The 26751-nt window shown below is 50.4% G+C and overlaps 3 protein-coding genes across 4 annotated transcripts; 2 read left to right on the plus strand and 1 right to left on the minus strand.

Annotated features, from left to right (window-relative positions):
• Window positions 1-5942: 5942 nt before the first annotated feature.
• Window positions 5943-12008, plus strand: LOC121442605 (WD repeat domain phosphoinositide-interacting protein 4). Of its 2 annotated transcripts, none has more exons than XM_041644214.1 (11): window positions 5943-6084; window positions 7393-7464; window positions 7567-7641; window positions 7730-7834; window positions 9744-9849; window positions 9976-10070; window positions 10509-10588; window positions 10699-10907; window positions 10999-11100; window positions 11183-11328; window positions 11579-12008. In XM_041644214.1, the coding sequence occupies exons 2-11, from the start codon at window positions 7410-7412 to the stop codon at window positions 11686-11688; spliced, it is 1083 nt and encodes a 360-aa protein (XP_041500148.1). In that variant the 5' UTR covers window positions 5943-6084; window positions 7393-7409; the 3' UTR covers window positions 11689-12008. The 2 variants fall into 2 exon arrangements, with proteins under 2 accessions (XP_041500148.1, XP_041500147.1); XM_041644213.1 differs by lacking the exon at window positions 5943-6084 and adding an exon at window positions 6187-6320.
• A 347-nt stretch (window positions 12009-12355) lies between these two features.
• On the plus strand, window positions 12356-14920 carry LOC121442609 (PRA1 family protein 2). The gene is made up of 3 exons (XM_041644215.1): window positions 12356-12597; window positions 13564-13781; window positions 14106-14920. Exons 1-3 carry the CDS (start codon window positions 12419-12421, stop codon window positions 14243-14245), a joined length of 537 nt encoding a protein of 178 aa, XP_041500149.1. The 5' UTR covers window positions 12356-12418; the 3' UTR covers window positions 14246-14920.
• Window positions 14921-15747: 827 nt separating this feature from the next.
• Window positions 15748-24297, minus strand: LOC121442610 (coiled-coil domain-containing protein 120-like). Its single transcript, XM_041644217.1, is given in 12 exon segments — window positions 15748-16889; window positions 17388-18302; window positions 19342-19440; window positions 19570-19744; window positions 20025-20087; window positions 21596-21691; window positions 21694-21763; window positions 21765-21872; window positions 22213-22353; window positions 23544-23677; window positions 23819-23909; window positions 24037-24297. Coding segments are annotated over 11 exon segments (1965 nt in total). The 5' UTR covers window positions 23868-23909; window positions 24037-24297; the 3' UTR covers window positions 15748-16774.
• Between the last annotated feature and the right edge of the window lie 2454 nt (window positions 24298-26751).

Raw genomic sequence — 26751 nt, forward strand, 5'->3', positions numbered from 1 at the left:
CGCCTTTAATCCCAGTGCCTAGAAGGCAGAGGCAAACAGATCTCTGTGAGTTCAAGGTGTAGTAGTTTACACCTTTAATCCCAATGCCTGGGAGGCAGAGACAGGTGGATCTCTGAGAGTTCAAAGACAGCCTGGTCTACAGGGTTATTCCAGGTCAAAGATATACGCTCAAAAAGCAAAAAGTTAACCTAGGAATGTCACAGCTTAGATTCTTAAGCGCCTAGTGATTTAAAGGCGCAAATCAAAAGTGCTCCTGGATAGTAAAAAATTGATTCACAATAGGACAGATTCAGACCACTAAATGAGTCACACTGTTGGATGAATGTACGTAGGCTTGAGAGAGAGAAGAAAAAAAAATATAGAAAATAAAGTTAATGTTAAAAAAAAGGTAAAGTCTTTAAAGAGACAGAATAAAGTAAAGTGATAGAGTAAAAAATAAGCCACGTAAAAATGGAAAATTCACAGAGAGTCTGGATTATGTACATTGTGTTTTCTTTAAATTTTTTGACTGTGAAGGAGCTAAGTACAGAGAGACATTTCATTATATGGGCTGCCAAGTGGAACCAGAACGGATATCATGAGGGTATGATTTCAAAATTTGGATCTAAGGATATGATACTTTGGAAAAGAGATTCTTCTTTTGTTTTCACAGAGGATCAGACCTTGTGGATTGCATTTATCCCGATTTGGTATGATGGACCACGCCCTCCTGAAGGGTTGGTGTGAACGCCTTCAAAAAATTGCTTCTTCGCTCAACTGCCAACTGAGATGAAACTAGCACACAGGTTATACCATGAAAGACCTAATTAACGACGCCCCCATTCAGCAGGAAGCAGTTTGGAGAGAAATAACTGCGCCCATATTCCCAAAAAATGTTTATAAATGTTCTTTTACATTTAAAGGGGGATATGATATAGCACCAATCTACTTCAAGAGGAAGATGGGCATCGAAGAGGATCGTTATGGAGTTTTGATAGCCATTTGGGCAAGAAACTGCTCTTGCCTGGACTATTGCATAAACTGGACACAGAACCCACAGAGAGAGGACTACTGAACTTGCCTAAGGTGAGATGATCTTTCAGGGTTCCTGATTCATGAAAGAGTCTGCAAGACATTCTGCAGGACACAACAGATAGTGACTGAACTGACTTTGAATTTTCCTGCTTTATGGAAATGTCTGCTGGATAGCATGGGCCTGAAGGCTGAAGATGGATGCCCCAACGGTACAAAAGAACTTTGGGTGACTGTCCAGGCAGCGAGATGTCTTTGTCATTTCTAGAGTTTGAAGTTTCTTAGTTCTTGTTTACTTAGGTAATATTATATCTTTCTGGAGTCTTTGATGGAGTTAAGAATAGTTAGTTATAGTTATAGTTTTCCGTAGTTATGATAAAGATTATTGTAACTTTTACTTGATAACTGTTTTGTTATATGTAATTTTGCTATGTTAAAGTTAAAGCCTTTTTTTTTTTTGTTTAAACCGAAAAAGGGGAAATGATGGAGGAAGGTCATTGGCTAATAAAGGAACTGCCATGGCCCATTTTATTGGTTAGAAGATAGGTGGGAGGAGAAAACAGAACAGGATACTGGGAGGAAGAGGAAGTGAGCTCAGAGACTTGACAGCTCTCCTCTCGGGAGCAGACGCCAGAGAGAGACGCCTCAGAGAGAGACTGCTCCTGGCTCCTGGGCAGACGCACGCTATGAAGCTCCGACCCAGGATGGACTAGGCTAGAATCTTCCCGGTAAGACTGGTTCTCACAGATTATTAGAGATGGGTTGATCGGGATAACAGGATTAGCCAGTAAGGGCTAGGGCTAAAGGGCCAAGCAATGTTTAAAGGAATACAGTGTCTGTGTAATTATTTTGGGCATAAGCTAGCCGGGCAGGCGGCCGGGGGTGCTGAGAACGCAGCCCTGCCGCCCTTATTACTTCACAGAGGCAGGCAGATCTCTGTAAATTCAAGGCCAGCCTGGTCTACAGAGTCAGTTCCAGAACAGGCTCCAAAGCTACACAAAGAGACCCTGTCTCAAAAAACAAAAACAAAATCATAACGATACTCAGTCTTGCACATTTAAGGAATTCCTCCAAAAAATTTCTTTTTTTATTTTTTGTTTTTTTGTTTTTTTTCAAGACAGGGTTTGTCTGTTTAATAGCCCTGGCTGTCCTGGAGCTAGCTCTGTAGACCAGGCTGTCCTAGAACTCACAGAGATCAACCTGCCTCTGTCTCCCGAGTGCTGGGATTAAAGGCATACGCCACCACTGCCCAGCTGCAAAACAATTTTCAAAGGACGGCAATCCCAAGAAAAAATGGTCAGAGGATATGATCAAGCAGGGTCCAGGTGTTACAAAGAGAGGGGGGCCCTAGTTTGTCCCTGCTGCCCGGCTAGCTTACACCCAAAATAACCACACAGAAATTGTATTTAGTAAAACACTGCTTGGCCCATTAGCTCTAGTTTCTTTTTGGCTAATTCTTACATTTTAATTTAACCCATTTCTATTAAGCTGTGTATCGCCACATAACTGTGGCTTACTGGCAAGATTCTAACCAGTGTCTGTCTCAGGCAGAAGATCCATGGCGTCTCTCACTCTGCCCTTCTTCCCAGCATTCTGTCTTCTCCGCCTACCTAAGTTCTGCACTATCAGGTCAAAGCAGTTTCTTTATTCATTAACCAATGAAAGCAACACATGAGCAGAAGAACCTCCTACAACATCCGGGTTTCCTATCCAGGTGCTTTGATAAACCACCTAACAAAGGAAACTTTGAAAAGAGTAGGGTTTATCTGGCTTCCATTTACAGGTTACAGTCCATCATAGCAGTGAAGGCAGGGCAGCTGGGACTTGGAGGCAGTCATATCAACTATCAGAAGCAGAAAGAGAACGCACACTCACTACTGACATAACATTTTAATGCCAGTACTCAGCTAGGGCTTTCTCTTTTTGTAATACAGTTTGGTGTCCAAACCCAGGGAATAGTATCACCCAGAGTGGGCTGGGTCGTCCCACATCAATTAATGCCATCAAGACAATCTCCCCCCCAGACACGCCCCAGGCCAACCTGATCCTAGAGAATCCCTCCTTGATTCTCCCTTCCCAAGTGATCCTAGCCTGTGTGAAGGTAACAATACTACTCATCACAGCCCCCTTTCCAAAAGACAACCCCCCCCCCGCACGCACTAATCACACGTGACAGGTTGCTCTAATAGATGACCAGAAAAATCTAAGTTATGCAAACCACTTACTGGCTATTTGTCTGGAGAGCCTATGTAAGCTAGAAAGTTCTCAGAAAGGCCAGCGAGATGGAGAATGAAAGAGGGGGCCTACTTAGACAAAATAGAAGGGGGGGAGTGACAGGATTTCACTATGTAGCTATGTCTGGCCTGAAACTTGCTGTGTAGACCAAGCAGATCTTAAACTCAGAAATCTGCTTGCCTCTGCCTTCCAATTATTGGGTTTAAAGGTGTAGGCAATTACCAAACCCGACTTGACAATATTTCTATTTAAATGGTTGTCTCTAGGTTTACTACCTTTACTACACACATAAGCCTGTGCTGGAGCCCTCTTTGATTTTCAGCGGGCAAGCAACGTCAACCAGACTCTAGAACGATCCTTTGTTAGACTGATTTTATTCTTATGTATGTGTATGTGGAGGTATATACCTTGTGAGTGTAGATGACCTGAGGCCATAAAAGGGCATCAGATACCCCGGAGCTGAGTTACAGAAGATTCTGAGTCTCCTGATGTGAGTTCTGGGAAGCCAACTCAAGTCCCCTGGAAAAGCAGCAAATGCTCTTAACCAAACTCTGAGCCATCTCTCTAGCTCCTAAAAGGCCTCTTTTCTTACTCAAGTCCCCATACTTTTTCCTCCTGCCTCAGTGACATGAGGATCAGGAGTTCAAGGTCTCAAAGAAAAATTAAGTCTGCCCACAGTTCAGCTATTGTGAGATGAGTGCCTTAGCCAGCTTTCGGCAGAGCAGCTTTCCCCTACTGAGGGCAGTGGTTAATGCAGAACCCCATAACTGGTTAGGAATAAAGGATGGTGGCCCGTTTGTCCCTAAATGGGACACAGCTATATCACCTCCTCCAAGGCCCAGGAGAAATTAAGGAAGGAGAGGCAGAAAGAATGTGAGAGCCAGAGGATGTGGAGATGTCGTTAACAAGATGGCATCAAAAAGATGTCTCCTGAGCCGGGTGGTGGCGCACGCCTTTAATCCCAACACTTGGGAGGCAGAGGCAGGCGGATCTCTGTGAGTTCGAGGCCAGCCTGGTCTGCAAGAGTAAGTTCCAGGACAGCCAGAGCTGTTAACAGAGAAACCCTGTGTTGAAAAACCAAAAATAATAAGTGTGTGTGTGTGTGTGTGTGTGTATGTATGTCTCCTAAGCATGAATGACATTGCAATTGCATCTCATAACTGAAGCTGTGGCTATAAAGTTGTGCATACGACTGGCACAAGACTGGGCTCTTCAATAATTCATCATGAGTGGGGGAAGGGCTCATGAGGCCCCATTCTTTCTTCTAGGTAATTGATGGTTTGGGTGGCCGAAGGTGTAGATTTCTTCAGTGGTACAGGCACTGATAAACTGTCCTTGCTGCAGCAAATACTACTCCACCTGTGCCAAGGGAAGAAACTCTAGACTCTACATCTACTTTTGCCCCAAGGAACAAGGTGCCAGAGTGACTGAGGATGGTTCCACTGTCCACCTCTGGCCCTCACACGTGTGCTTCCTCACATGCAGAACAATGCACACACGTGCAGCACGTGTGAGCACACACAGACACATGGAAAGATGGAAGTGTTGTTTACCATACATTTAACTGCTAATGAAGCCAGGGCTCAGAGGGACTCAGCAGCTTGCCTGCCGGGGCTTACAGAACTGGAGGGGTACAGCAGTTACCCTGCTTAAAACCTATGGCTGACCCCACCATCACTAAGACGCTTTCTTGCTACCAACTCTGATTTTTGGGAAGGCAGAGGCAAGTGGGCCTCTGTGATTTCTAGGCCAGCCTGGTCTACACTGTGAGTTCCAGGCCAGCCAGGGCTACACAGTGAGACCATTAAAAAAAAGCCAAAACCACCAAACAGCATCAAAACAATACTTTTAAAAAAAAGTCGCGCTGCCGGACGGTGGTGGTGCAGTCCTTTAATCCCAGCACTCGGGAAGCAGAGGCAGGCAACTCCCGTTCTGACTACAGGAGTGCGAAAACACCCCTGGAGCATTCAGATGTTTTACATTTTAAAAAAGTATCATTGGGGGGGGGGGGGGCTGGAGAGATGGCTCAGTGGTTAAGAGCACTGCCTGCTCTTCCAAAGGTCCTGAGTTCAATTCCCAGCAACCACGTGGTGGCTCACAACCATCTGTAATGAGATCTGGTGCCCTCTTCTGGCCTGCAGACATACACACAGACAGAATATTGTATACATAATAAATAAAAAAGTATCATTTTTGTAAACAAACAGAGCTAGGGACAGGGTAGGAAAAAGAAAGTAAAATTCCATCGCATCATGCCCCACCCGAGGCGATCTCAACTTTCAAGATTTTTTTTATCTTCCTCCCAACCTGGAGCTTCCAGAGCCATAAACGCAAACATCCAACAGCCACTCTAGCCCAATTCAGAGGACTAACTCGTTAGCCTGGGAGGTTCACCCCTCTATCTCTGGGTGGATTAACGAGCTCAATGCTTGGCCCGCTTCCGATTAGGGGGCAGGCCCTCTTTCTCTCTCCGGGTTCCCTCAGATAGTCCTGCCTTTGGGCAGTCTCTTGTGCCTCTATTACCCCTATCGGCCCTCCCTCTCCTCCCGACACGCCCCTCGGAGGACTCTACTACTATTTGGATGCTCCGCGCACTGGGAGCGAGGAGTTGTGGGCGGATTTTAGGGCCAGGATGAGTCACTTCCGGTCACAGACTCCCTCCTCCGGAAGTAAGATCTGATGTAAACAGCGGAACCGGGCACCAAAGCCCGGGAGGTCAGAAATTCGTGCCGCAGGCGGCACCAATAGCTAGGGTAGGGGTCGGGGAGGGGTGAAGATCAAGTCAGCAAAAGCAACGCGCAGCCGGAGCACGATCCAAGAGTTGGTCGGGGTCGCAGGGTGGGTGTTTCTACTAGAGGTCTTGACAGGTGGTGCATGGTTGGGGACTGGCGGCTAGAGTCGGTGCTGTCATGGAAAGGGAAAGGAACAAGACTTTTGAGAGAAGTTGAGGCGTTTCAATTAGGGTTCTTAGTTGGTGTGGGTATTTGGACGAGCGACCTAGAAGAGAGCCTTGGAAGCTGCTGCTATTCAGAGTATGGCTCATGTAGAAGCAATACCCAGGAGTTACAGCAGAAGTAGGTTTAAAGTCTTAGAGGGTGGGTAGGAGGTGTGTCTGGACAGAGGTCTTCGAGTGATGGGGTTTGACAAGAGACAGAAGCAGGTCGAAGTTTTCCTAGGTAGATTTTTCCGGGTGGTGTGTACTGGGAGAAGGGTCTTTAGAGAGTATCTGTGCCCTAGGGCAGGGTCTTCGGGAGACAACGTGAGAACAAAAGGGACACATTTTAGGGGGAAAGGGGCTCATGAGTAGCATTGGGTCACCTCAGTTAGGAGTCATGGGTAAAGAGTACAAGGAATGACGTGTGTGTCAAGTATGAAGAATTTAGAATGTCAAAGGAACGCCAGGTGGGGGCTTTAGGAAATGAGTCCAGGGCGTGAAGGGAGTTCCCAGGCTTGCCTCGGTGATCGGAATTAGCAGTGTGAGAGGTTGGGGAAATGTATTGCATGGAGGGTGTGAATGGGGTCCTGGGGGCAATAAATGAGAGTTAGAAAAGCACGAGGGGGGGGGGAGTTCTGTGAGTGATGGACATTCATAGCAGTCTCATGGAGATGGACACTACCTGACAGGTGGATCTGGGTGCGGGTGTGAGGATGGGAAGCGTGTGGGAAGAGATGTGAGGTCATGTCAGGCATTAGAGCCAAGAACGGCTTGGAGGGAGAATGTATCATGGGCTATCCTCTACCCATTACTTCCTGATAAGTTCAATAAGGGTTGGTGTTTATGGCAGTTGTAAGTCTGTCATTGTCGGGCAAGATTCATTCTGCCTGTGGTCTTGGTTTGAACAGATACTCTGAGGTATACTCCGCTTGTTTTTTGTTTTTTGCAGTCTGGGGAGGAAGCCGGGAGTGATGGCACACGCCCGTAATCCCACCACTCAGGAGGTGGAGTCTGGAGGACTGCTGGGAATTAAAAGCCAGCCTGTGCTACCTAGGGAGTACCAGGACAGCCAGGGCTACGTAGCAAGACCCTATCTCAAAACAAAATAGACAAAGTGGCGAGGAAGAAGAAATCGTTCCGGGGACAGAAGTTGTAGGACTTAAGAGAGGACACTCGAGAACTCTTCGCAACGCTGTCATTTTTGTGCCTAGGGAAGCGGTCCTGCACCATGTCTCAGCCGCCACTTCGAGGTGTGACCAGCCTCCATTTCAACCAAGACCAAAGTAAGCTTGTGATTGTATCTTTGTGGGAAGGATGGGAAAGAAGGGTCAGAGATGGCTGCGAGCCCTACAAGTTTGAGGCAGACAGATTCCTTTCATCCGCAGGTTGCTTTTGCTGTGCCATGGAGACAGGCGTACGTATCTATAATGTGGAGCCACTGATGGAGAAGGGGCATCTGGGTGAGTGGCAGGAGAGGTGGGACAATGGGCAGAAAGGCTGATATGGGCATTGGCATCTACCTCTACTGACACTCTGGTCCCTGTGCAGACCACGAGCAGGTAGGCAGCGTGGGCCTGGTAGAGATGCTGCACCGATCCAACCTGCTGGCCCTGGTAGGCGGTGGGAGCAGCCCCAAGTTCTCAGAGATCTCCGGTAAGTGCTTTCATCCCATACTTGACCCAGATTCCCCAAATTCCTTACTTCCCACAAACACCCTGAGGCTTGGGCAGATGACATTGTCAGCACCTGAGTCCCACAGTGAGGCACAGTTTGTAAGCTTGAAATGTTTGCTCTGTTATTTAGTGAGACAAGGCCTCACTGTGTAGTTCTTTTTTGACAAGGCTGGTTTCAAATGCACAGACTGTGGAGATTAAAGGTGTGCTCTACACATAGCTTTAGTCTTTTTCTTTAGGAAACATTTCTTGGACTGGAGGTGTAGCTCTGTGGTAGAACACTTGCCTGGTATACTCAAGGTCCTCAGTTCCATCCAAAACACTATAAAAACAGCAAGGCCACTGCTTTTTTTCCTTCTGGTTTTTCGAGACAGGGTTTCTCTGTAGCTTTGGAGCCTGTCCTGGAACTAGCTCTTGTAGACCAGGCTGGTCTCGAACTCACAGAAATCTGCCTGCCTCTACCTCCCTGGGATTAAAGTGCTGGGATTAAAGGCGTGCGCCACCACCACCCAGACCCAAAGCCACTTCTTTTTTTTTTTTTTTTTTTTTTTTGGTTTTTCGAGACAGGGTTTCTCTGTGGCTTTGGAGCCTGTCCTGGAACTAGCTCTTGTAGACCAGGCTGGCCTCGAACTCACAGAGATCCGCCTGCCTCTGCCTCCCGAGTGCTGGGATTAAAGGCGTGCGCCACCACCGCCCGGCTCAAAGCCACTTCTTGTCTGTCTCCTATTTGCCACAGTCTTACCAATGGAGCACTTACTGAGAGCCTAATCGTTATTTATTTCCTTTGTTTTTTTTTTTCAAGACAGGGTTTCTCTGTAGCTTTGGAGGTAGTTCTGGAAATCGCTCTGTTGGCCAGGCTGCCCTTGAACTCACAGAGATCCACCTGCCTCTGCCTCCCGAGTGCTGGGATTACAAGCGTCCGGCCTAGCCTAATCGTTATTTTAAGCACTTTACATACAAACATTAATTTGAAATAAGGTCTGCTGTAGCCAAGTATGACCTTGAATTGCTCTCCACCTCCCTAGTGCCAGGATTATAGGCTAACGCCTTCACACCTGGCTTTACATACATTAGCTCATTTAATTTTGTAGGCTTTTCGTTCTTTTGGTTTTTAGAGATAGGCGCTCTATATAGCCCTGACTTTCTAGAACTCTATGTAGACCAGGATGGATTCAAACTCACAGAGATCTCCTGCCTCTGCCTGATGGGATTAAAGGTGTGCCCTACCATGCCCAACTAATTCTGTGTGGTAGGAAATACCATTAGCCCTTCTCCCCATTTTTGTTGTGCGATGGATGGAACCCAGAGCTTTGCACGTTCTGGTACTAAGCCATACCCCCAGCCTCCTTAGCCCCATTTTTACTGATGAAGACCCTTAAGATCACATAATTAATAGGTTTCCAAATCTTGGAATCATCTCTCCTATACCCTCTTGGCTTGACCCTCAAGCACCACCTTGTTTTAAGTTTTTTTTTCTTGTTGATCTATGATATGGCAAGAGGTATCATAGATGAGTCATAGAACCCTAGAAGTCATCACAAAATCTCCTGAGGATACGGACTGGATCCTGAAGACCGAAGTAGTTCCAGAGGAAAGTTGTGGGCCTGGGTCTGAATCCCTTACCTGTTTCTTCCTGTGCTCTAAGGTCTTTGACCATACCCAGCTCATTTGAACTTTGACTTCCTTATCTCCAAATGAGCTTAACTGTTCTAGAATGTGTTTTCTTTGGAATCTTGTCCCAAAGTGTTCCTGCTCTGTGAGGCTCACATTGAAAATTTAGTGAAAGGTGAAGCACGGGGTTGCGTGCCCAGGGGTAAGGCTGGGCCCCGCGTCACAGTCACCTCTTAGCCTAAACCTTGGTCTCACCAACCTACCCCTCTGCTTCTCAGTGCTCATCTGGGATGACGCCCAAGAAGGCAAGGACTCCAAGGACAAACTGGTGCTGGAGTTCACCTTTACCAAGCCAGTGCTGGCTGTGCGCATGCGCTATGACAAGTGAGCTTGGTGAAGACTGGGGTGGGGGGCAGGAGGTTCCCATAGCAAGTAAGAGGGCTCCCAACCCCACTCTGGCAGTTTCCCTTTCCTCATGGCCTGCTGTGTTCTGTGTGATGTCGTCTGCAGGATTGTGATCGTGCTGAGGAACCGCATCTATGTGTACTCCTTCCCGGACAATCCTCGAAAGCTATTTGAATTTGATACTCGGGACAACCCCAAGGGTGAGAGGACCCAGATATCAAGGTGTAAGGATATGGGGCCGTGGAAGAGGCCAAAAGGAGGCAATGAAAGAAGAGACATATACTCAGATGCTGGGGGAGAGGCTTTATGCAAGAGATGCAGCCCTTTTAGTCCGACCGTATCCTTACCCCTGGTCCTGCCCCCACGTGACAACATAAAGCACTCCGTGAGGACATGGGCAAGTGTATCAGCAAGCCCTGGGCCTCTGATGATTTCCTGGCAACTTCTGAGAGCCTTTTCAGACCATGGAGAGTGGAGCTTAATTTAATGCAAAGCTACCCGTGTGGGGTTGCTATGGGTTATAGATCACAGAGGGTTAAAGTCTGGCCCTTACTGGTCCAGCTCTATCTATTCTGAGACTCAGCTTTCCCATGGCCTCCTCTTCACCTGCCCATCCCTTCTTCATCCTCACAACTTAGGGCTGTGCGACCTCTGCCCAAGCCTGGAGAAGCAACTGCTTGTGTTTCCTGGACACAAGTGTGGAAGTCTGCAACTTGTGGTGAGCAGTGGGCAAGGGCGGAGAGAGAGGTGGGTGGACTGTCTCTCTTGGTGAACTTGTGGTCCCTTTTCCTCCATGTCACCCCAAGCCCAAACTGTCCCCACCTCCAGGATCTGGCAAGCACCAAGCCTGGCACTTCCTCAGCTCCATTCACCATTAACGCGCATCAGAGTGATGTGGCCTGTGTGTCCCTGAACCAGCCCGGCACTGTGGTGGCGTCGGCCTCCCAGAAGGGTACCCTAATTCGTCTGTTTGACACGCAGTCCAAGGAAAAACTGGTGGAGCTTCGAAGAGGCACGGACCCTGCCACCCTGTATTGGTGAGCACAGTGTTATGTGTGGGCTGGTGGCCTTACAGCACGAGCCCTCACAAGTCAGCATGTTGGGCATCATTGCCGGTTTGTCTTGCAGCATTAACTTCAGCCACGACTCCTCCTTCCTCTGTGCTTCCAGTGACAAGGGCACTGTCCACATCTTTGCTCTTAAAGACACCCGTCTCAACCGGCGCTCTGCGTGAGTATCTTGGCCCTATCCTGTGTTGTCCCAGTCCCCCTGGCCATGTGCCGTACCTAGACTTACCAAGTGCTGCCTACAGGCTGGCTCGTGTGGGCAAGGTTGGGCCTATGATTGGGCAGTACGTGGATTCCCAGTGGAGCCTGGCCAGCTTTACCGTGCCTGCTGAGTCAGCATGCATCTGCGCCTTTGGTCGGAACACCTCCAAGAATGTCAACTCTGTAATTGGTGAGTGACAGTAGCCCCCTTGACTTGGGGTACTACACAGGCAAAGGACGGCAGGTTGGACCTAAAAGAATGTAAGGGTTTTCCGAAGCTGGAGGAAACTGGAATGTGTGGGCTCAGCCTCAGAATTAGTAAGGGATGTGGCACTTGGGCAAAAGCCTGGCGTTAGCCCATGAGCCCTGGTGGGACATGAGGGAACGAAAGTGTGTGGCTGGAGCATCTCCTAACCTTTCATAACACCTCAACCTTCTAGCCATCTGCGTAGACGGGACCTTCCACAAGTATGTCTTCACGCCTGATGGAAACTGCAACCGAGAGGCCTTTGATGTGTACCTTGACATCTGTGATGACGATGACTTTTAAGAGCCCTGGCAGCTACACTAGGAACCTGCAGTAGCAGATGGCCAATCTGAGTCTTGAGGGTGTTGAAGCAGCTAGCAAGCATCAAGGAGGCCTTCCACTCTCCATTCAAGCACAGCTGTATCTAAAGAAACAGCTGGCTTCCCCCAGCACTTTTTTTGTGAGTGTGCTGAAGGCCAAGGACAGATTGCCTGGGCCACCTAGTCTGGAAAACACTCACAGGGACCCAAAGGGATTGTCGTAATCCAACCTGGGGATTTAAAAAAGGTTACCAGGAGAGATAGCCTCTGTGATGTATATCAATAAAAGGCTTTTAAATGGCATTTATGACTTGACCTCAAGGTGGGGGGCATACTTTTCCAGGAGCTGTGTGACCTAGGCTCCTGACAGGAAGGAAGTGGAATCCAGTTTGGGTCTTGACTTCCTATTCTTATTAGTCCGCTCAGCGTTGACTCACTCAACGCACAGCTTGCCCAGTCCGGCGTGGTGCCCCGCCCAGTGATGAAGAGAAGTTTTGAGCTTCTCCGCCGCGTGGCGAAGCTTGGTTTCCCAGCAGTCTCTGCTACCATAGTTGGTGGTTTCTGGCCACGTTCATAGCTGCAGCTGCGCAGTAGCCTACGTTGCTAGTCATCGTCCCCCCAAGACTCTATTTCCCAATGTGCCTCGCGGTGCCGTGAGGGGTAACGGATGTTGTAGTCTCGCCGCCCTTCGGGCTGGTCCAGCAACCCGCAGGATGTCGGAGGTGCGGCTACCACCGCTGCGCGCCCTAGACGACTTTGTTTTGGGGTCTGCGCGTCTGGCGGCTCCTGATCCAGGCGATCCACAACGATGGTGTCACCGCGTCATCAACAATCTTCTCTACTACCAAACTAATTACCTTCTCTGCTTCGGCATCAGTCTCGCTGTGGCCGGGTGAGGGAGAGAGGTGGTGATTGGCTGAAGATACTAGCGGGAAGTGGGGTGGACTTGCGGGCCTTTGAGAATGAGGAGAGGGGAACATAAGGGGAAATGCTAGGCTGGGAAGGGCGAATTCGGTAGGAAAGGAAGGTCTGAGGGGCATGATTGGAAGGATTTGAAGGAGGGAGGTCTTTGTTATAAGGAGGGTTGGGGGTGGAGGGGTTGAGGGAAGACCTGGGTAGGAAAAGGGGGGAGGGGAGAATGAAGAGGAATGTGGGCTAGGAGGTGGCCCCGGATTTAAAGAAGGCCTGATATGAAGGATGAGAGAGTACCGAAGAGGTTCAGTGATGTGAATGATGGGGCAGATTGCGGAGCCCTGGAGGGTTTAATACAGAGGTGGGGGTGTAGTAAAAACGGTTTGGGAGGTGAGTTTATAAAAAACCTACTGATATTGGGCCCAGAGTGACCATCCAGTGTTGCGAAGCTGTAAGCCAAAGAGGACAGTCTAGAAGAGAGCTTAAGCCTGGGACTTAAACCAAGGATAGGTTCAAGCAACTGTGGGAGGGTGGCTCTATATAAAAATGGGGTAGTGGAGGACCTTTTGAATGAAATGACACCTGGAAGGTGCCCAGCCTTGCAAGGAGAAATATGTATTGACTAAAGGCCTTGGCGAGGGAGCTGCAAGGGTTAAGGTCATAGAGGAATGTGGGAGCGGACCTGGGAATGCTAGAAACCCTGCAGGTCTAAAGTCAAAGACCAGAGAAGTGCTGGGAACCCAGGACCTCTGGCAGTATGTGGGGGCCCTATAGGACTGTAGTACCGAGGAATCCAGAGATCCAGGAACCCCTAGAGGCTGGACTTATTGGAGACAGGCCTGGTGAGACTATCTGTCGGGATGCCGGTTCCAGAGACAGGAAACAAACTCTTGGGGTCCAGGATCGGGTGGACGGTGAGGTTAGCTGAGTGCCCTTGTTCCTGCAGGTACATTCGTCCACTGCACACCCTCCTGAGTGCACTGGTAGTGGTGGTGGCCCTCGGTGTGCTAGTGTGGGCTGCTGAAACCCGTGCAGCTGTGCGCCGCTGCCGTCGCAGCCACCCTGCTGCCTGCCTGGCTGCAGTGCTTACCATAAGCCTCCTCATTGTCGGGGCCGTGGGCGGCGCTTTCACCTTCCTGCTCTGCATCACAACCCCGGTGCTTTGTGAGTCTCTACTCTCCCTGTCTTAGCTGGGAAAATGGACTGCTCATGCTTGAACACTAGGCCTGCCCCGCACTGGTTCCTGGTCTAAGAGGGGACTGGAAACCCTGAAGGATATACATGTCTCCAATAACTGTCTTCCCGAGCTCTCTTTATTACCTTTTTTTGGGTTTTCCCTTGTTAAGTGCCTTAAACTGTCCTAGTCCTAATTTACTGGGATGTTCTTCCTGGCCACATCTCCCATAGCAGGCTAGCCTGCCTCTGGGTAAATTCCGCATTGTAGGCTGCAAGCTAAGGCCCTTGACCCTCTCTTGGTATTGCCCACAGTGATCCTGCTGCATGCTTCACTGCGCCTGAGAAACCTTAAAAACAAGATTGAGAACAAGATCGAGAGCATTGGTCTAAAGCGGACGCCAATGGGGCTGCTCCTAGAGGCACTGGGACAAGAGCAGGAAGCTGGATCCTAGGACCCTGGCATCTACATCCTGGATCTAGACGGCCCCCCACCCCATACCCAATATGGACCCTTTTCTCAGCCATTAAAATAGGAGCCTAGAGCCCTCTGGCCTGCAAAAAATAAAAGACACCTGTGACTGCTTACTCCAACCCTAAACTAGTCATCTCTTACCCCCCAGCCCGTTACCTAGGGACTAAAGTCTTCAGTCCTGATTTTGAGACTCAGTGACCTACATCGAGCCTTGAAACTGGGTTTTTTTAAGCCAGAGCATCCATAGCCAATCTCAAAACTGGACCAAGAGATACTCCCCTAACCCCAGTCTGAGACTGGTCTTCCATACTTCAAAGCTAGGGCTTGGGGCAGGACATTCCCAACTCTTGAGCTCTAAACTAAGGATTTTTCAGACCCTCCCCCCATCTGGCTTAGAACCCAGGTTAAGACGTGGCCAAATCTTGAGCTTAAATCCCAAGTGTCCTCAGTCCTCACCCCATTGAACCCAGATGACCCTAACCCTCCCCAGACCCAATAGCTTCCCTCCAACTCTATGTAGAGGTTTTCTCCCTTCCCCACAATGTTCCTAGTATTGAGGACCAAGGTATGGGGCTAGCTAGCAATAGCCCCCACTGGCAATGGAGCACATGTATTAGTGTTCCTGCAACAATAAAGTCAGTGAATCTCAAGCTTGTTTGGCCTCCTGTGTGAAGTTCTTGTACCTTTCAATGAACAACCCAGTGGCTGTCTTCAGTTCTGCTGGACCATACCTGACTGGGTTTAAATATTTGTGCTGAAAAGGTGACTTCTTTGGCCCTCAAGCCTGCTGCCTCTGAATTAACATTAATTAAAACACAGGGACGTAGAAATAGGTACTATCATTTTGGATATTCTCTTCTTATAAGTAGACCAGGAGTATAAGTGCAGGGAGACAAAGAAGCTGCCCCATCTCACAAAGCAAGTGAAGACAACAACACATGTATGTTAGCTGGACATTGTGACGCCGGGAATCCTAGCAGTGAGGAGCAAGGGGACTAGGAGTTGTGGCCAGCCCTGGCTACATACAATCTAGCTCAAGAAGACAAAACACATGACACTATTGTAAGCTATTTCCAGTGTTTTTTCTCCCCATAAGAATGTTGTTTTTTTTTTTTTTTTTTTCGAGACAGGGTTTCTCTGTGGCTTTGGAGCCTGTCCTGGAACTAGCTCTGTAGACCAGGCTGGTCTCGAACTCACAGAGATCTGCCTGCCTCTGCCTCTCGAGTGCTGGGATTAAAGGCATGTACCACCATCGCCCGGCAAGAATATTTTGTTTTCTGACTGGCCGTGGTTGTACATGCCCTTTATGCCAGTATAGATGGATCTCTGAGTACAAGGCCAATGTGGTCTACAAGTGAGTTCCAGGCCAGCCAGGGCTACACAGTGGGTCCCTGTCCTGTCTAATAAATATATACATATAATCTGGTCTTAACTAGAGGTGTGGGTTCCTGTGATGAAGCAGACAAAGAAACAATCCAGCGGTTCAGTTTATACATTTATTATAGAAATCCCCTTCCAGTGTGAGTAGTGTCTTGGGCCCAGATCCATTGATACAAAAAGAAAATTTAACACCAGGTAAAGGGGGTAGGGGAACCCCCAGTTCCAGAAAGTCACACACAATATAGAAAACACAGCTTATGTGGATTTGTTTAAAAAGTGGTAAATAGAGGAATGTCAAGGAGGACATGATGTGGCCTGTGGCCCATGGCCAGATGTCACCTGAGGGTTTTGCTGGCATCGACCAGTTGCCAGGTTTAACCACTGCAGCATCCCAGGATGGGACATACTCAAATGGCTCTGCTTCTTGACACACTCTTGTATAACCTCCTGACCGGGGAAGGTCAGCACAGAGGCCACGGGGAGAGACGGAGACAACAGCTCCTTCAGGCACCCCACCTAGACTTCCGTCCTTCCAAATGTGGACAGGAGCCCATCTGTCCAAGAACTCTAGTGGGAGGAGGCAGGGAGTTCACCCCACCTAGACTTCCGTCCTTCCAAATGTGGACAGGAGCCCATCTGTCCAAGAACTCTAGTGGGAGAAGGCAGGGAGTTCTCTTCATAGCGGTCTCTTAACCCCCGAGACTCTATATGGTCCATTTTGTTGAGGTGGGGTGGTGGCTCCTAAATGGAACAGGCTGGGCATAGGGACAGGAATGAACCCAACCAGGACTGAGCTCACAGCTTCCCTTTTATAAAATACCTAGTGTTGGGCAAAGACAGTGAATACTAAATCACAACTGTAAACAGAAATGGAGGAAGGGGCATAGTCCCCAAACCATCATCCCCCTCTTTGAAGCTAGCTGGGGCCCTCCAGTCCCCCAGCACAGGATGAGAAGAGATGCAGGAGTATCAGACATCCTTCTGGGCCCCAAAGAAGCCAGGGGTCCTGTGAGATCAAGCAGTTGTCCCTCAGAACCAAGAGCAACCACATCCCAGGGCTCAGCGAGGTTGACTGTATGTTCCCCAGACTGGACTATGTCCAGACCAACAAGAGGCTTATCAGGAAGGGTCAGACCAATGTCCCTGGGGTCTGGGGATCAGAACTGGAAGACTGTTCCCCCTCTAGCGTCAGGTCACTTAAACGAGCGCTCAGCTCCGGGGGATACAGGAAGTCCGTGTAGTATCTTTAGAAAGGACAGCAGGAATCCGGAAGACAGGGAAGGGAAGGGAACGGAAGGGAAGAGAGGAAGAGACAGACAAGACACACAGAGAGAGGAAAAGAGGCTTGTTAAAGAGGTGGAGACAGGCGCAGGACAGCACCTTCAGGCTCTTAAGCATGGGGTATGGAGTTTAGAAGAGAAAGCCATGGAGCACGTATGTCCCTTCTTCCCAGCACCCTGACTTCAAGGCTCACTGCCAGCTGTCATGTACTAGGGAGAATACATAGAATAGAATCCTTCTAAAGCTTGGGAAAGAACTCCTGCTACCAACATACAAGATCCCCCTCACCAGGACCCTAAGAACTAATGCAGGTCATGTCTGATAAAGTGACCCCATGCCAAGACCGCAGCTAGTTTCCTTGTGGTCCCACTCATCAGCTATCTTGACAAAGTGCTCCCTGGTCAGGATACATTCAGCATCTCAATCAATACCCCTACCCATCAGCAAAAGCACCCCCATACCTGCCGGAGACAGGGGGTGCTGTGAAACTCCTCGAGTGCGGGAGCGGTGCCTGGCTGGGAGGACCATATAGTGCCTGGCCCACTTCATAGCAGCGGGCATGGAGGAAGGGTGCGTGTGTTGGGCCCACATGTGGAAGCACAGGTCGGCGCTGGGGCCCCATGGCCAGTCCTGAATTCCGGATGTACCAGTCCCGGAGCCCCTCCAGGGCAAGGTTCTTATGGCCGCCTCGCTCACCAGCTGGAGGTAGCCGGGTGGGTGGCGGCATCCAGAGTAATGGGTTTGGATGCACTTCCAGACCCTCCACAGCTTCTGGGGGCAGGCCACAGGGCCTGGAACGAATGGCACGGGTGTTGGGGTCTTTGCTGCGGAGAAGGGGGCTGCTGCCATCAGCTGCATATATGGGTGGAGGACCAGGGAGCATGGCAAGGAGCCCATCTCTGCGGGAAAGGGGTCCTGGGACTTCAGGAGCAGGCAGCAAATCCCCCCAACCTGCCCCACCAGCACCACGGGGCAAGCCCCGGTCCAATGAATAGTCCAAGAGGAAGTCTCCACACACAGGTGGGAGTCGGGGGGGTCCACGGGATGCAGGGGCAGCTGAGCTAGGTCGGGCAGCCCGAGGAGGGTCTGGGGGACCAGCGGTGCGGGAGGAGAAGGCAGGGACTGGTTGGGGGCGCTCATACAGCACCTCACTGCTCTTGCAGACTGGGGGACCAGCAGCAGGGGGAGCCAGGGGGGCAGGTGGAGATCCTGCTCCCCCAGCAGCTGCCCGGTCCACCAGCAGGGCCTCAGAGCTATTGCTGCGGCGGGTGCGAGCTGTGAAGAGGGAGGCCCGATCTGAAGCAGGGTCAGGCCGAGGAAAGCCCATCTGTGAGTCCTGACTACCCGACCACTGGCGAGAATGGAGGCCTTCTGGTCTGGAGAACAGAGGTGCGGTAAGAAGAGCAGGGTCAGAAAAAGAAGACAAATGACGAGTGCCCTGACTGCCCCATCTCATTCTGAGCCTTCACTATCTCTAAAACAGGCCCAGTATTAGAAATCGTGTGCATGTAGCTACTAAGCAGAGTAAGGGCCACTGAGATTTGGCCCCAGACGGGAAGCCAGAGGGTAGGGCATGGAAATGCTCACCGGGATAGGGCCGCAGCTCTTACAGTAAATGTTTCTGGGAATGGGACGGAAAGGCTAGCTAAGGAAGGACATACATAGGCACCCTCCTGATCCCACAGCTCCTATTCTCCTGCTAAGGCTATTCTCATGGCTCCTTTCTACCTCCTGAAGGAAGCCCTAGGCCTTATGACCGGAACTAAAGGCTTTCTGAACTCTAACCCACCAGGTCTATGAACCAGCCCCAAACAACTGTCCCACCATGCACAGAAGCATGCCCCCAAAAGACAGGGATTCTGTTCACAGCATGGGAAAAGTAGGCATTTAAGGACTTAAGGAACGTTACAGTTTGGTGTGTCAAGGCTGATTAGTTTAAAACTTTGCATGGGCTCCAAACTTGAGAACTTTGGTTTACTCACAAGTTACTTAATTAACCTTTCTGTGCCTCAGTTTCCACTCCTATAAAATGCAAATAATAGCACCTCCTCAGGGAGACCTTAGGATGACAAAGGAGTTGCTATCCACCACAAATGCTACCGATGATTAGCAGAAAGTAGGCATTTGATACATTCTACCCAACATGCATTGTACCTGTGTCTCTCAAAGGCACTCACTTCACAAACGAGGAAGGAAAGATTCAGAGAAAGAAAATGACTTATCCCCAAAAATGCAGGAAAGCCCATATTCAATCTCTCACGCCTCTGCCTCCAATTCCCACACCAGCTTCAAGCCACCTTTCAAAGCCCAGTTGCCCATGTCCCACATCTTTTGGAAATTCCTATTCAACATCTACAGTTCGAACTAAAGGTTTCCTCCTCTGATACTCAGACCCACCCTCAAGAGTCCCCTTACTTGCAAAGCCGGGGGCCAGTGCCCCGGGTGAGGACAGGGGTGGCAGGCACACTTCGCCCCTCAAAACTGGAGGCACTCCTGGGCAGCGAGCGGGTGGGGCTAGACAGAGATGGCAGGCCCACATCGGGACCCAGGTTAGAAACCGCACTCACCAGTAGGCCCTCCTGCCAGCCCAGGATCAGGATCCCACTCCTAGTCCCAGGAAAGGAGGAAAAGGTTCCTTTTTACCTGGTGGGGCTGGCCACAGAGTTGCGCCGGCTCTTCAGGTCCCCATAAATATCTGAAGGGGGAGGTTTCCATGGGGCTCGCCGCTCAGGGCTCCCTCCGGATACTGCCCGAAACTGGTCCCAGGCCTTTGGTGGTGAGGGGCGCTCAGTTAGAGAGTAGCAGCTATGAGGGTCCTCTGGGTAGAAGGGAGAATAGGGTAGAATTCAATGAGAGAGGGCCTGGAAGGAGCAGGGCAGGTTTAAGGGAGGGGGGCACCAACAAGCTAAGAGAGGAAGCAAGGCAAACGTAGGAGCTGACCTGTAAGGTCTAGGGCAGAGGAGGCGGAGACAGGTGAAACTAAGGGCACATGGGAGCATGGGGCATGGCTAAAGAAGAGCTACAGTAGGAGGGGCTGAACCAACAGATATTCTGAGAGGACACGGGAGGGGTGAGTCAGGCTGGGGGATAGTTCTCACCATTATCATGGCTGGCCCCTGACTCTGAGAGGGAGCTGCTCTCCGAATGCAGAACTACATCCTCTACAGGGGAGAAAGGGAAAGGCACCCTGTCACTCCAAGGTCTGAATTCCATCCCCTGCACCGCTGGATAGCATCTCTGTGTGCACTGCCTTCTGCTACCTGATTCTGGCGCCTCCCCAAGAAGAATCCATCTTTGCCAGACACACAGACCTCTAATTCCAGCTACCTAAGAGGCTTTATGAAGCAGTGTGCGTGTGTGTGTGTGTGTGTGTGTGTGTGTGTGCGCGCGCGTGCACGAGTGCGTGTGTGCGTAAAATAAGTTCAATGCCGGTCTGGAACATGGAATGAGTTCAAGACCAGCCTGGGCAACTTACCAAAATCCTGTCTCAAAATAAAAAGCAACAACAAAACAAGGGAGCCGAGCAGTGCTGGTGCACGCCTTTAATCCCAACAAAGGCAGATGGATCTCTGTGAGTTCGAGGCCAGCCTGGTCTACAGAGTGATTTCCAGAACAGCCAGGTCTACACGAAGAAACCCTGTCTTGAAAAAAACTTAAAACAAAAAACAACAACAACAACAAAAACAAAACAAAACAAAACAAAAACAATGTGCTGGAGAGATGGCTCAAGGTTAAGAACACTTGCTACCCTTGCAGAGGACCTGGGTTCGGTTCCTACACTAGGCACTTCACAACAGTCTCTAACTCTAGTTCCAAGGGTTCCAAAGCCACTAGCCTCCACAAACACCTGTATGTGTGTGGTAAATGTAAACTCACGTAGGAACACATACATGTAAATAAAAATGAATAACTATTTTGAAAAATAAAAACAAACATGTAAATAAAAATGAATAACTATTTTTAAAAATAAAAACAAAAGACAGGCAGTAGTGGCGCATGCCTTTAGTCTCAGCATTTGGGAGGCAGAAGCAGGCGGATCTCTGTGAGTTGAGGCCAGCCTGGTCTACTGTACAGAGCAAGTTCCAGGACAGTCAGGACTACACAGAGAAACCCTGTCGAGGAAAAACTAACTAAATAAATAAACAATAAAAATAAAGAAGAGGGCCGGGCGGTGGTGGCGCATGCCTTTAATCCCAGCACTTGGGAGGCAGAGGCAGGCGGATCTCTGTAAGTTCAAGACCAGTCTGGTCTACAAGAGCTAGTTCCAGGACAGGCTCCAAAAACACCACAGAGAAACCCTGTCTCGAAAAAAAAACCAAAAAAACAAAAAACCAAAAAACAAAAACAAAAAATAAAGAAGAGGACTGGGGATGTAGCTCCATGGTAGAATGACTTTCTAGAATGCTGATCGGCTTAGGTTCAACCTTTACCTGAATCCAAGACCACCATAAACTTAAGTATTCATCTTCCTGTTGCTTACTGTTCAAGTCCTCTGAACCTCAAGTCAGGTCATTACAGTTCTCCTTGATGGGCATTCCCCTTGTAAGTCCTGCTCACCTCTCTGCCTTCAACGGCTGCTCAGCCACTCCACCACTCCTATATGTGTAAGCCATAGTCCATTCTCAGGGTCATTTTCCCACGCACTGGAGGGATGTGGGACCTGGCTTACCTTGACTGAACTGAGCAAGGCGTGTGCCCATGCAGACACCCTGGGCATTGACTAATGCTCCTGCAGAGAGTGGCAGCACCGGGAGGCCAAGGCGGGCCGGAAGTCCCTGAGCTGCTCTTCCAGCTCGTGCAGCCTCCACAGGGCATCCACCTGCACTTGGCGCCGCCGCCCGCCTCTGCTCTCCAGTAAGGTCAGGGGCCAGGGCCAGGCGGCGGGCAGCAGCTACAATCTGCTGCTGCACAGACACCTCACGCTCCAGGGCCTCAAGAGCCAGCTCCTGCACAAGCCAAGAGGGGTGGAACAGAGCTAAATCATAGAAATGACTACCCAAGTAGCGGGAAGTTGGCAGAGCCCATCTATACTGGAAATGGGGCCTGTTCTTCCTGGGGGAGTCTGTTTGCCTCAAGGGACAGGATGAGAAGGTGGGGCCTATGTATCTTCTAAAGATAGGAAGCTTGTCTTGACAAAATTGGGGGTCCCATACTGCACGGGGAACCCACCAGTTCAAACTCTTTCCCTTCTTAGCTCCTCCCACTCCTGGCCATAACCCTCATTCTGCCCTTGTTTGCCCCTGCCCCTCACCAGCACCATCCTGCTCCCCACACCCAACTGCTTACCTCAGCAGGACACAAGGAGTGGTGTACTGGGTTCGGGTGTGGTGGAGGGTAGGCACGTGCTGCAGGGGGCCTCCGGCGTACCAACTGAGGACGTTCACCAGGCTCCAGTGGGCACTCAGGGGGCAGCTGGCCAGTTAGCTCCTGGAGGGGATGGGGACAGAAACTACAAGGGTTAGTTGGAGAGATGACATAAAGTAGTAAGGGTACAAGAAACTATATCTTCCAAGGAGACTGGCCTTGCCCAATACTCCACATAGATCAGGTTCCTTCTCTCAAGATCTCTACCAGCAGGGTAGGAAGTATGGACCCTAAGTCCCTCAGTGGCCCCAAAAAATCTCTGGGCCATTGGGTATCTTGGAAATCTGGAGCCCAGAGTTCTTAGTTTTTATAATTATAAAAGCCCACTCTATATGCTGCACATATAACACAGGGACTGGTCTTCTGAATCCCATTAGAGTGCGTGTGTGTGCGTGCGCGTGTGCGTGCGCCTACGCCTGTAGCTGTGCGTATGTGTAGGCCAGAGGCCAATCTTGGATGATGTTGTTACTCAGGATACTATCTACTTTTTTTTTTTTGAGACAAGGTTTCTTTCTCACTGGCTTGGGACTTGCTGATTAGGATAGCCTGGCTAGTCAGAACGCTCCAGGGAAGCCATCTGGTCTCCGCTTCTCCAGCACAGGATTGCAAGTGCTGGCCGCCATGACCGGCCATTCTTTTTCCATAGTTTCTGAGGGTTGAACTCGGACCCTTCTGCTTACATGGTCAACTGAGCAATTCCCCATCCCCTGAGCCCTACTATTCCTTCAGGAAAAGCGTGTGGACACTCACACTGAGAAGGGAAAATCAGAGCTATAGCCAGCTGTGGTACATCATGCCTAGAAATTCCAGTTCTTGGGAGGCTAGCGCATGAGCTAGAGACTACCCTAGGCTACAGAGCTACAGAGTGAGACCCTGTCTCAGAAAACAGATGAACAGATGGATTAGATGGGCTAGTGGAGAGAAGAGAACAATAATTCACCCTGCGTCAGTTCAGGATGAGCTCTGTTGCCCAATTTTGGAAACAGTTTTCATTCACTTTGGGGAGGGGAGGTTTAAAATTATTGACAAGTGACTATGGATCAGCATTGGCATATTTCACTGATACTGTGACATCTAAGTCAAACTATGAGGACACACAGGGTGACAAGAAAACTCCTAATTCCCAGACAATTGGTTAGGCACCCATCACAGTAGTCTGCATGCCTAGGCACCCTGGCTCCTCACCGTATCCCACCTACCTCCCACCTCCTCACCCCCACCCCCACCTAATAGCCCTGGGGTGAGGCCCTCACCGCCTCCTGCAGACAGACTTTTCTGAGCTCTTGAAGCTTCAGGCTCAGAGCCTCTTGCAGGGCCCGCTGGCGGTCAAGCAGCCCTCGAAGACGCTCTGACTTCACCTGGGGGGCAGCCTCTCCAAACAGGGCAGCTGCGCAGGGGGAGGGAGCAAAGATGAAGACAAGCAGGACATCTTGGAGCAAGTGTGGGGACAGGGACCAACCCTTCCCAAGCAGGCACATGGAGACTCGGGGTAGGGAGGGGACAGCAGGAAGTGGAGGCAGCCGCTGACCTGGGGCATTGAAGGAAGGGGAGCTGATCAGCTGACCTTTGACTTCCATCCTTGTACTGTCTGGAGGCTGTGGCTGGTGGCTGGACAAAGCCTGGCAGTGACGCAGCACAGAAGGCATTAAGGAGGCATATCCCACGACACCCCCCAGTCCCAAGGCCGGTCCTACTTCCTATCTTCCAGCTAGGAACAGAAAGTACCCCCGGGCCCCACCCACCTACCTGGCCTGCCCACTCAGAATCTGTGTCAATGTCTGGACCCACTTGGCCTGGTACCTTGGTTCCCTTCCCATTGAGTGCTGACACAGTGAGTGGGAAGCTGGGCAGACTTACAATGCCTCCTCAGAGGCCCATAGGCCACAGCCAGGAATCTCACCTAGGGAGAGAATTAATGGTACAGGTTCAATTGAGTATACCAACCGCGAGCACGTATTCAGCCTTGGGTGCCTGGAACAGTTATCTGCTCTGTCACAATGAATCTTTGAAACCCCTCAGGCAGGAGCTCCGTCATTATTACCTTTCCTTAGGAGATGAGGGGTGGAAAGCACAGAGAGCTGAAATAATTGCCCAGTAAAGGGCTTCACATAGGACAAACCCCTCTGGTTCTATACAATTCCTCAAGACAGCAGCTCCAATCCTGCCATTTGCCTCTTGAGCACCTCGGTCCCATCCATCAGGCAGAAGGGCCTTTGCCCAGCCTGTGGCCACAGTCTAGGGCACCGGTTCCAGCCTCTCACCAGCGGAACCTTGCTTCTCACTTATTTTGGAGCTGTTTGAATTTCAGCACACAGTCTCACTCTGTAGACTAGGCTAGCCTGAAAGTAACTGTGTTCAAGCTGCTCTTGAACTCACAGCGATCCTCCTGCCTCAGTCTGCCACATGCTGGGATTACAGGCAGGCACTACCATACCCAGCTCATTCTGGGGCTTAGCTGCCGCTTTTAGAGGTGGTTCCTGAGTGCCACTCTCTCCCAGCTGCCGCTGAACAAGAGCCTGGGCCTCCCTGTACTGCCATTTGGACAGGGAGCAGGTTTGCCCCAGGGAATCAGTAGCTCCAGCACCCCAAATGCTGCTGCACACAGCAAGTAGCCCACAAATGTACGCCAGCTGGCTGAACAAGTAACCAAGTGAACAAATGCAAGAGAGCCGAGCCAGGTATCTAGACCCATCTGGCTCTGTACACGTTCTAATTCCACCCTGCTGCCCTGATGTAGCAAGGACTGTCCCTTGACTCCAGGGTCCCTCCAGCTCCTCCTCCCTCCCACCCTCTTCTGAAACTAGCACGGAAGTTATCCTGCTGGGATGGGTGAGAAAAGCCATCCACAGCCATGGGTAACCCATTATCTGCCCTTTTCTGTCCCTAGAAGGCCTGGATGGCCATGGAGCCTGCTTTGGCTAGCTGCCAGCCCTCCTTCTGCTTCTTTGGAGTTTGCTCCCTCCCTCCCACATCCTGCTTGGTCCCCCGCTGGGCAACCAGGTGACATCACCTCCCACCACCTGTGCTAACCTCCAAGGTAGGTAACTGGGAAGGCCTAATGGAGACAGCAGAGTTCCCATTTTAACCTACCTTGAATTTCACAGCTTGTCATGATGTTCTAGAAAAGACCCAGACAAGCAAGGAAGCCTGGCTCTAAGCTCCTTCCCCACGTTCACACTGTAGGGTATAATCAAACTGCCTACAAGGTCCCCCCAGTTTATCTGTTGTCTTCCTGGCTGTCCCACAGGGTCTGTGACCCTCCCTCAAAGGACTCATGGACTATCCTCAACATCAACGTGAGACAATCCCCAAATCCAGACACTATGCAGTGCAGAGGTTCAGTACGGCAGGGGTTCTTTGATGTCCCAGTTTCCTCTGTCCCTCAGTTCCTAGAACTCCTACTTTTCCCAGGTCCCATTTTCGTTTGGAAAACTTTTCACAAGGCTGGCCTGAACCCCTTTCCACCGCAACAGAAACCCAACTCCCCTGACCTCTGGGTCCATTCACCCCGTTCGCCACCATCAGTCTCATGCTCCTCATTCGAGTGCCTCAATGCTTCCTTCTTTAGATCAGAGCATCGTGGACGTCAACACAGGGTCCAGACAGGAACCCCGACTCCACCCTGTCAGCCTGACCTCAGGGACATAGCTAGGGCATGAGTCATTGGGTCACTGGGCAGGCTAGACTCGGGTCAACGCCCCACACCTCCATACCTGACTCAGGAACCTTTGCTTCTACTGTGCTGTGCTCTGCACACTTGCCTTGGGACTTAGGGCTGCCTCCCACAAGATAAGATAGCGAGAAAGCAGTCCGCTGCCACCCCCTGCGTCACCGCCACCCCTGCGTCACTAGCGCACCCTCACACAGGCCTCCGAGACCCTCCTATCCACCCCAGGGCCTTGTCATTCTGTGTCCTGTTGCTGGGACAGACTGTAGTATGAGAGTCACGGAGGGCACATGCGGGGACACACACACACACACACACACCCAGAGGCAGGCCCAGCAGGTTTTTCAGGTCTGCCCTTCTGACACCATAGCTGAGAAAAATTCCTGGCTGTAATGACTGTTTACAACCAAGATACTTCACCTGGGTGGCACTCCAACACTGTCAATGAGAGCCCCCAGTTCCACATCCTGCCACCACTTGAACAAATACACACGCAAAGCCTGGACTGCTCCCCAATGCTCCCCCCCCCCCACAGCACACCCCTTTCCATCAGTCTGGGTGAACAAATAGAGGGAGAAACAGAGCCTGAACAACATGGTTTCTAAATAGTTCAGTTGGCCTTTTCGGAGGCACTAGCCCTGATAAAGAGGCCACTCTGAAAAGTGGGAGGGATGGGGCAGAGAAGAGGGGGCTGAGTCTCTTTGCTCCATCCCTCTTCCTCCATTTCCAACCCAAAATTGCTCTCTATCAAGAAAGGAGAATGGACATGTGGGAATTTGCCCTGCTCCCCGGCT

This window comes from Microtus oregoni, unplaced genomic scaffold (assembly GCF_018167655.1).
Source record: "Microtus oregoni isolate MIOR12 unplaced genomic scaffold, Mior012 000092F_002, whole genome shotgun sequence".
NCBI lineage: Eukaryota > Metazoa > Chordata > Mammalia > Rodentia > Cricetidae > Microtus > Microtus oregoni.